The sequence below is a fragment of the Thalassophryne amazonica genome, chromosome 5, assembly GCF_902500255.1.
Source record: "Thalassophryne amazonica chromosome 5, fThaAma1.1, whole genome shotgun sequence".
In the NCBI taxonomy this organism is placed as follows: Eukaryota; Metazoa; Chordata; class Actinopteri; order Batrachoidiformes; family Batrachoididae; genus Thalassophryne; species Thalassophryne amazonica.
This window is the reverse complement of record NC_047107.1, coordinates 7,585,789-7,596,601: the sequence shown is the minus strand read 5'-3', so window position 1 is coordinate 7,596,601 and position 10,813 is coordinate 7,585,789. Positions and strand designations below refer to the sequence as shown.

Sequence of the window (10,813 nt, the reverse complement as noted above, 5' to 3'; positions counted from 1 at the left end):
AACTTGAGCAGCACACGAAACGTCGAGTACAGTGTGTGATGGTCTTCATGAAGATGACATCACCAATTACTGATGTAAACATGTACATGTGATGGTGTCACGTGACATCAGTGCAGTGCCACGGTGCATATAGACTCAGAGTGTGCAGAGCAGCTCTGCCCACACACACACTGAGCCTCTCACACTCTGATCTGTGCCACAGGAGAACAACTGGTGTGGGGGATTTTGGGGCTCATCTGAGAATTTTGCAGACATCCCAGCTCCAAAGATGACATGTTTTCATTCCTGAAGAAATCATCCTGAAGTAGTGTTATTGTGTTTTTCTCCTCCAGTGACATCAGCAGGTTTATCTATGTTCTGGGCCTGAAATGATTTTCCATGATGTCATATTCAAATCAGTCTCAGACAAATGTGTTTGCTGGACTTCAGGGTGACTTGCTGGTGGAATATGTTCTGTTCACCGTGCTCTGTTCCTTGCCATGCTGTTTGTTCCTCTTCATTAATGGGATGATGTTATTCACACTGAGGAGTAAAGCGGTGTTTCGTGAGACTCCTCGTTACAACCTTCTGTATAACGTGCTGTTAGCAGACACTGCACTGCTCGCACAGAGCCAGTTACTCTACGCACTGGCTGCTTCTGGACTCAGACTGACGTATCCTGTGTGTGGAGTTCTCACCATGCTGACCATTCTGTCAAATGAAATCTCTCCTCTCACGCTGATGGTGATGTCTCTGCAGAGGTATGTAGCTGTGTGCTACCCGCTGAGGCACGCTCAGATCATCACCATCACAAAAACAGCAGCAGCTATCTGCATGGTGTGGGCTTTCAGTCTTCTAAATGTCTGCATGAGAGTTCTTTTACTGTTAGAGTCTCCACTTGAAGACAATCTGCAGATGGCCACAGTTTGTACAGACACAGACATGATGATCGGCCCTTTGTCTTATCAATATAACTTGGCCTACACGTGCGTCCTCTTTGTGCTGGTTGCTGTGGTGATCAGCTTCTCTTATATCAGTGTGGTGCTCGCTGCCAGATCAGCCTCCATAGACCAAGCTTCAGCCCGAAAGGCTCGTAACACGCTGCTGCTTCATCTGGTCCAGCTGGGCCTCAGTCTCTGCTCCACTCTGCACTCAGTCACAATCATATCACTGTCCAAAACCCGAGACGAACTCACAATTTCTCGGCTTAAACGTGTTCTGTATGTGTGTGTTTACCTGTTCCCCAGGTGTCTGAGCGTTCTTATCTACGGCCTCAAAGACCAGACCATCAGACCCGTCCTCATGTTCTACCTCTGCTGTTGTCTGCAGAGAGCCAAACCCAGACACAGCAACAAGCAAGAAAACAAAGTTAGTCTTTAAACATAAAGACAACAACATAAAAATGAACAAACAACTTATTTATTGTATGTCAGTAAAGAACTGACTTTGAAAGGCAGTGAAGAAATCCCGTTAAAATGTCCTTAACTGATGATCATTTCTCTGTCTGTGCTGTTTCACTCTGACTGTACTGTGACCTGATACTGTAAAGTAGCGATTTCTTGCAAAACTTCCTGCCATCTTGCACAAATATTTGCATACGATAACAGTGAACTGAAAGTGACACACAATTTTCTGTTTTGTAACTGTCCTGGACCTGCAGTTCTTGTGGAAATGCTGCTTTGTTCCCTCCAGCCAACGATGTCACTCCTCAAGTTCTTATGAGTTTGACCACCAAAACCTCATGAGTGCAGATGTTACAGTGTTCAGTGGACAACACCGTTCTTTTTTTCACTTTGTCAGCTTTTCAGTCCTCCACAAGAAGGAGGTGAACTCATTGGATTAACAAATATCATCACAGTTTCAACAACAATATCAATATAAAAGAAAGAACACATAAAATGTGATCATTAAGAGTAAAGACCAACAACAAATGTCACGCTGAGAGTTGGAAGTCTGCAAGGAGAGGACAGCTGTATCTTCTCCGTGTCATTCCACTGAGCCTGAGAGTTAAAAAATTCACGCATGTGCACGAAGGTTTAAGGTTGGCTCATGCAAGCACACGTGATTCAAATCCATCAGGTTTTTGAAAAAAATAAAAAGGTCGGATATTTTTCTAACAGAACTCGTAGTTCATGGAAGGTTGGTTACCTTGTTGTCTTTCTTCATCTTCTATATGTCAGGATTTGACCCTAACCAGGGCTTTGATTGCATTTTTCCCTCTTTCATTTTTCCACCATCTGCTCCAGCTTTGATTTATTAGTTATTTTATCATGTATTTATTCTCTGATCTATTTTGCTTTGCCATTTTGAGGGCTAAAGGGAAAAACTTTTAAAAATTGAAAAGACACTTGGTGCTGTTGTATTTTCATGCAAAGACAAAACCTATGTGAGTTTCCTTTGGTGAGAGAGCTCAACTCCACATGTGAATGTTCTGTCGAGTTGCGCGTCCTGACAATATTGTGCTGTAAATACAGCATGCACATGCAAATTTGAACTTTTTTAAATTGAAAAGACACTTATTGCTGTCGTATTTACATGCAAAAACAAAAGTTACATGGTTTTTCTTCAGCCGCTCAGTCAGGGAGTTTGTTGCAGAAAGAAATGCGCATTTGCACGGTAAAGAGAGGCACGTCAACCCCAACGGGGGGGATGGGTGAAAATTTCGGTCAAGAGAACTGCGTGTGCATGCGCAGTTCCGCGGAGGGCTGGCTTCTCGATAGGAATGACATCTCCTCAGGACACCGGCCCCCGGTCTGGTGCCACGTGGAAAGATTAAATGGTCACTGAGGACGGCTCCCATCTGGAAAGTGAGTTTTCTCAAGATTATAAATTCATTGTGGAATATGGGTTAGGAGGTGCATCTTTTTTGAGTCGTAAAATTTTGCGGCGGGATTGTTTATTTAAATAACAGAGGGACAATTAATACCAGCTTCTTCCTGCTGGCTTTACTGACTAACGTGAAATCCACCTGATAAAATGCAGCACACACACAAATAGCACATGCACACACAAACAGTACACCCACACACACCCACAAACATGCACAGTGCCCAGTCACGCACACACAACCGCCCCCTCTGCGCATCTGTGAGAGGTTTTACTGAGAGTCCTGCTCTGCAGAGAAAAAGAACAGTGATACTTTGCAAAAAACTGGCCCTAGACTAATTTATTTTTTAACTTTTAATTATTAATCTGTTACAGAAATTCAAGATTCATCTTAGTTTGTTTTACTGTAAATAGAATTTGGTTTAAATAATTCCTTTTAATTATTCCATAAAACAAATCATCCAATACTTGTGTTTTTTTAATTACTCTTTAACATAATTCAGAAATAATAAAACACCATTTATTTAATTACGTCAAAAGACTTTGTTTTAAAGAATTGTGTTTATTTTTTAATTATTCTATAAAAAACAAATCAGTCAATAATGATATTTTTAATTATTCTTTAATTTAACATAATTCAGATAATACACAATTACAAAACACTATTTCTTTGATTACTCCATTAAACAAATCATCCAATAATTACAATAAAGACACAAATATTTTTTAATTATTCTATAAAAAACAATTCATTCAATAATTATGTTTTTAATTACTCGCTAATTTAACATAACTCAGATAATACACAAAAAACACTATTTCTTTGATTACTCCATTAAACAAATCATCCAATAATTAGAATAAATCAAATCAAATCAAATCAATTTTATTTATATAGCGCCAAATCACAACAACAGTTGCCCCAAGGCACTTTATATTGTAAGGCAAAAGCCATACAATAATCACAGAAAAACCCCAACGGTCAAAACGACCCCCTATGAGCAAGCACTTGGCGACAGTGGGAAGGAAAAACTCCCTTTTAACAGGAAGAAACCTCCAGCAGAACCAGGCTCAGGGAGGGGCAGTCTTCTGCTGGGACTGGTTGGGGCTGAGGGGAGAGAATCAGGAAAAAGACATGCTGTGGAAGACAGCAGAGATCAATCAATCAATCAATCAATCAATTTTATTTATATAGCGCCAAATCACAACAAATAGTTGCCCCAAGGCGCTTTATATTGTAAGGCAAGGCCATACAATAATTACGTAAAAACCCCAACAGTCAAAACGACCCCCTGTGAGCAAGCACTTGGCTACAGTGGGAAGGAAAAACTCCCTTTTAACAGGAAGAAACCTCCAGCAGAACCAGGCTCAGGGAGGGGCAGTCTTCTGCTGGGACTGGTTGGGGCTGAGGGGAGAGAATCAGGAAAAAGACATGCTGTGGAAGACAGCAGAGATCAATCAATCAATCAATCAATCAATTTTATTTATATAGCGCCAAATCACAACAAATAGTTGCCCCAAGGCGCTTTATATTGTAAGGCAAGGCCATACAATAATTACGTAAAAACCCCAACAGTCAAAACGACCCCCTGTGAGCAAGCACTTGGCTACAGTGGGAAGGAAAAACTCCCTTTTAACAGGAAGAAACCTCCAGCAGAACCAGGCTCAGGGAGGGGCAGTCTTCTGCTGGGACTGGTTGGGGCTGAGGGGAGAGAATCAGGAAAAAGACATGCTGTGGAAGACAGCAGAGATCAATCAATCAATCAATCAATCAATCAATCAATCAATTTTATTTATATAGCGCCAAATCACAACAAATAGTTGCCCCAAGGTGCTTTATATTGTATGGCAAGGCCATACAATAATTACGTAAAAACCCCAACAGTCAAAACGACCCACTAGTGATTAAACGCAGAGTGGTGCATACAGAGCAAAAAGAGGTGAATAAAAAGAAACACTCAGTGCATCATGGGATCCTCCCAGCAGTCTACGTCTACAGCAGCATAACTAAGGGATGGTTCAGGGTCACCTGATCCAGCCCTAACTATAAGCTTTAGCAAAAAGGAAAGTTTTAAGCCTAATCTTAAAAGTAGAGAGGGTGTCTGTCTCCCTGATCTGAATTGGGAGCTGGTTCCACAGGAGAGGAGCCTGAAAGCTGAAGGCTCTGCCTCCCATTCTACTCTTACAAACCCTAGGAACTACAAGTAAGCATGCAGTCTGAGAGCGAAGCGCTCTATTGGGGTAATAGGGTACTATGAGGTCCCTAAGATAAGATGGGACCTGATTACTACTACAATCACTAATGATTAAATGCAGAGTGGTGCATACAGAGCAAAAAGAGAAAGAAACACTCAGTGCATCATGGGAACCCCCCAGCAGTCTAAGTCTATAGCAGCATAAGGGACAGAAATACACAACAGACACAACAAATAAAGACACAACATTTTTGTAATTATTCTATAAAAAAAATTACTCTTTATTTTAACATAATTCAGATAATACACATTAGAAAACACTATTTCTTTGATTACTCAATTAAACAAAACACCCATTAATTACAATAAAGACACAACTATTTTTTAAATGATTCTATAAAAAATAAATCATTCAATAATTGTGTTTTAATTACTCTTTAATTTAACATAACTCAGATAATACACAATTAGAAAACACTATTTCTTTGATTACTCCATTAAACAAAACAGCCATTAATTACAACTATTTTTTAATTATTCAATAAAAAACAAATCATTCAAAAATTATGTTTTTAATTACTATTTAATTTAACATAACTCAGATAATACACAATTAGAAAACACTATTTTTTTGATTACTCCATTAAACAAATCATCCAATTACAATAAAGACACACTTTTTTTAATTATTCTTGAATTCAGAAACTAAAAATTAGGAGGGGCTGTGTCTGGAGGAGGAGCTTGGAGGCAGGGCTTGGGGCTGGGCTTAGGGTGGGGCTTTGAGGGTCTTAGGGGTGGGGTTTTGGGGTCATGGGTGGATGATTTATGGTGACAGACTCTCTGGCAGCATTCGCACAGTATATACAGTTGTAAGCAAACTATTCACAATTTTTGGCCCTAATTTCTCTGACAGTTTGTGCGCCACTCAGTCAACATTCATGCGACATACACAAACATGTCGTAAGTACCAGTTCAGTGAAATTCATGCCGAAACATTTCACTAGAGTAGCAGGTTTTGTTGCTAAATCATACCTCCAAATACTTGCCATAGACATGGCCCAGTGAGATAGCACCCTTGATAGCAAAACATTCACTCTTGCAAAGGTTAATTTGTACCCCAAAAACATTGTAAAAGATTGTAGCAGTAAAGGGACTTATGGACGGTAGAGGGTCACTGACATATAAAAGGACAATCATTGGCATATACAGTGAGGAAAATAAGTATTTGAACACCCTGCAATTTTGCAAGTTCTCCCACTTTGAAATTATGGAGGGGTCTGAAATTTTCATCTTAGGTGTATGTCCACGGCAAGAGACATAATCTAAAAAAAAAAAAAATCCGGAAATCACAATGTATGATTTTTTAAATAAATTATTTGTATGTTACTGCTGCAAATAAGTATTTGAACACCTGTAGAAATCAATGTTATTATTTGGTACAGTAGCCTTTGTTTGCAATTACAGAGGTCAAACGATTCCTGTAGTTTTTCACCAGGTTTGCACACAGTGCAGCAGGGATTTTGGTCCACTCCCCCATACAGATCTTCTCAAAATCTTTCAGGTTTGGAGTTTCAGCTCCCTCCAAAGATTTTCTATTGAGTTCAGGTCTGGAGACTGGCCAAGCCACTCCAGGACCTTGAAATGCTTCTTATAGAGCCCCTTCTTAGTTGCCCTGGCTGTGTGTTTGGGGTCATTGTCATGCTGGAAGACCCAGCCATGACCCATCTTCAATGCTTTTACTGAGGGAAGGAGGTTGTTTGCCAAAATCTCACAATACATGACCCCATCCATCCTCCCTTCAATACTGTGCAGTCGTCCTGTCCCCTTTGCAGAAGAGCACCCCCAGAGTATGATGTTTCCACCTCCATGCTTCACGGTTGGGATGGTTTTCTTAGGGTTGTTCTCATCCTTGGCTTGCCTCTACTGGTGGTTGGCTCTCACTGCGGTATTGTATCACTTCCTGTTCCGGAGCACAGTGGTGTTTTGCTGTATCTGTTAGCTGTTTAATCTGTGCAGTTAGATTGATCTAGTTACCTAGATAACGATTTGTTTCACAGTGTAATCTTCACGTGCCTTAACTAAAGCACTCCCTCTGCTGAATCACCTCTAAATTATTTACACATTATTCACTTTGTGTGTTTTTAGGAATCCGCTAGCTTAGCGCAGCTACTAGCTCTTAGCCAGTTTAGCATGGCGGCTTCTCCTGTCTCTCCCGCACTTTTCTGCTCTGGGTGTGAAATGTTTAGTTATTCCTCGGCCTCCTTTAGCAGTAATGGTACTTGTAATAAGTGTAGCTTATTCCTAGCTTTGGAGGCCAGGCTGGACGAATTGGAGGCTTGGCTCCACACCGTGAAAAATTCTACAGCTAGCCAGGCCCCTATAGTCGGAGAGGACCAAGGTAGCTTAGCCGCCGTTAGTTTCCCTCTGGCAGATCCCGAGCAGCCGAGAAAGCAGGGCGACTGGGTGACTGTGAGGAGGAAGCGTAGTTCTAAACAGAAGCCCCGTGTACACCGCCAACCCGTTCACATTTCTAACCGTTTTTCCCACTCGATGACACACCCGCCGAGGATCAAACTCTGGTTATTGGCGACTCTGTTTTGAGAAATGTGAAGTTAGCGACACCAGCAACCATAGTCAATTGTCTTCCGGGGGCCAGAGCAGGCGACATTGAAGGAAATTTGAAACTGCTGGCTAAGGCTAAGCGTAAATTTGGTAAGATTGTAATTCACGTTGGCAGTAATGACACCCGGTTACGCCAATCAGAGGTCACTAAAATTAACATTGAATCGGTGTGTAACTTTGCAAAAACAATGTCGGACTCTGTAGTTTTCTCTGGGCCCCTCCCCAATCGGACCAGAAGTGACATGTTTAGCCGCATGTTCTCCTTGAATTGCTGGCTGTCTGAGTGGTGTCCAAAAAATGAGGTGGGCTTCATAGATAATTGGCAAAGCTTCTGGGGAAAACCTGGTCTTGTTAGGAGAGACGGCATCCATCCCACTTTGGATGGAGCAGCTCTCATTTCTAGAAATCTGGCCAATTTTCTTAAATCCTCCAAACTGTGACTATCCAGGGTTGGGACCAGGAAGCAGAGTTGTAGTCTTACACACTTCTCTGCAGCTTCTCTCCTCCTGCCATCCCCTCATTACCCCATCCCCGTAGAGACAGTGCCTGCTCCCAGACCACCAATAACCAGTAAAAATCTATTTAAGCATAAAAATTCAAAAAGAAAAAATAATATAGCACCTTCAACTGCACCACAGACTAAAACAGTTAAATGTGGTCTATTAAACATTAGGTCTCTCTCTTCTAAGTCCCTGTTGGTAAATGATATAATAATTGATCAACATATTGATTTATTCTGCCTTACAGAAACCTGGTTACAGCAGGATGAATATGTTAGTTTAAATGAGTCAACTCCCCCGAGTCACACTAACTGCCAGAATGCTCGTAGCACGGGCCGAGGTGGAGGATTAGCAGCAATCTTCCATTCCAGCTTATTAATTAATCAAAAACCCAGACAGAGCTTTAATTCATTTGAAAGCTTGACTCTTAGTCTTGTCCATCCAAATTGGAAGTCCCAAAAACCATTTTTATTTGTTATTATCTATCGTCCACCTGGTCGTTACTGTGAGTTTCTCTGTGAATTTTCAGACCTTTTGTCTGACTTAGTGCTTAGCTCAGATAATTATAGTGGGTGACTTAACATCCACACAGATGCTGAGAATGACAGCCTCAGCACTGCATTTAATCTATTATTAGACTCAATTGGCTTTGCTCAAAATGTAAATGAGTCCACCCACCACTTTAATCATATCTTAGATCTTATTCTGACTTGTGGTATGGAAATTGAAGACTTAACAGTATTCCCTGAAAACTCCCTTCTGTCTGATCATTTCTTAATAACATTTACATTTACTCTGATGGACTACCCAGCAGTGGGGAATAAGTTTCATTACACTAGAAGTCTTTCAGAAAGCGCTGTAACTAGGTTTAAGGATATGATTCCTTCTTTATGTTCTCTAATGCCATATACCAACACAGTGCAGAGTAGCTACCTAAACTTTGTAAGTGAGATAGAGTATCTTGTCAATAGTTTTACATCCTCATTGAAGACAACATTGGATGCTGTAGCTCCTCTGAAAAAGAAAGCTTTAAATCAGAAGTGCCTGACTCCGTGGTATAACTCACAAACTTGCAGCTTAAATCAGATAACCCGTAAGTTGGAGAGGAAATGGCGTCTCACTAATTTAGAAGATCTTCACTTAGCCTGGAAAAAGAGTCTGTTGCTGTATAAAAAAGCCCTTCGTAAAGCTAGGACATCTTTCTACTCATCAATAATTGAAGAAAATAAGAACAACCCCAGGTTTGTTTTCAGCACTGTAGCCAGGCTGACAAAGAGTCAGAGCTCTATTGAGCCGAGTATTCCTTTAACTTTAACTAGTAATGACTTCATGACTTTCTTTGCTAATAAAATTTTAACTATTAGAGAAAAAAATTACTCATAACCATCCCAAAGACGTATCGTTATCTTTGGCTGCTTTCAGTGATGCCGGTATTTGATAAAACTCTTTCTCTCAGATTGTTCTGTCTGAGTTATTTTCATTAGTTACTTCATCCAAACCATCAACATGTCTCTAGTAATACTGTGAGAAATCTTGGAGTCATTTTTGATCAGGATATGTTATTCAAAGCGCATATTAAACAAATATGTAGGACTGCTTTTTTGCATTTACGCAATATCTCTAAAATTAGAAAGGTCTTGTCTCAGAGTGATGCTGAAAAACTAATTCATGCATTTATTTCCTCTAGGCTGGACTATTGTAATTCATTATTATCAGGTTGTCCTAAATGTTCCCTGAAAAGCATTCAGTTAATTCAAAATTCTGCAGCTAGAGTACTAACGGGGATTAGAAGGAGAGAGCATATCTCACCCATATTGGCCTCTCTTCATTGGCTTCCTGTTAATTCTAGAATAGAATTTAAAATTCTTCTTCTTACTTATAAGGTTTTGAATAATCAGGTCCCATCTTATCTTAGGGACCTCATAGTACCATATCACCCCAATAGAGCGCTGCTTCACTCTCAGACTGCAGGCTTACTTGTAGGTCCTAGGGTTTGTAAGAGTAGAATGGGAGGCAGAGCCTTCAGCTTTCAGGCTCCTCTCCTGTGGAATCAGCTCCCAATTCAGATCAGGGAGACAGACACCCTCTCTACTTTTAAGATTAGGCTTAAAACTTTCCTTTTTGCTAAAGCTTATAGTTAGGGCTGGATCAGGTGACCCTGAACCATCCCTTAGTTATGCTGCTATAGACTTAGACTGCTGGGGGGTTCCCATGATGCACTGAGTGTTTCATTCTCTTTTTGCTCTGTATGCACCACTCTGCATTTAATCATTAGTGATTGATCTCTGCTCCCCTCCACAGCATGTCTTTTTCCTGGTTCTCTCCCTCAGCCCCAACCAGTCCCAGCAGAAGACTGCCCCTCCCTGAGCCTGGTTCTGCTGGAGGTTTCTTCATGTTAAAAGGGAGTTTTTCCTTCCCACTGTCGCCAAGTGCTTGTTCACAGGGAGTTGTTTTGACCGTTGGGGTTTTTACGTAATTATTGTATGGCCTTGCCTTACAATATAAAGCGCCTTGGGGCAACTGTTTGTTGTGATTTGGCGCTATATAAATAAAATTGATTGATTGATTTATCCCCTAAACATGGTAAGTGTAGTTGATTCCAAAAAGCTCTATTCTGGTCTCATCTGACCTTCTCCCATGCCTCCTCTGGATTATCCAGATGGTCACGGGTGAACTTCAAATGGGCCTGGA

At 40.8% G+C, this 10,813-nt stretch overlaps 1 protein-coding gene across 1 annotated transcript; it reads left to right on the top strand.

Moving 5' to 3' along the window:
* Positions 1-381: 381 nt before the first annotated feature.
* Positions 382-1,359, top strand: LOC117509715 (odorant receptor 131-2-like). Its single transcript, XM_034169434.1, has one exon. It carries the CDS (start codon positions 382-384, stop codon positions 1,357-1,359), a length of 978 nt encoding a protein of 325 aa, XP_034025325.1.
* Positions 1,360-10,813: the final 9,454 nt, after the last annotated feature.

What these genes read in the sequence shown, in the direction of transcription:
- LOC117509715 (XM_034169434.1), top strand. Translation starts at nt 382, where the DNA reads ATGTCATATTCAAATCAGTCTCAGACAAATGTGTTTGCTGGACTTCAG.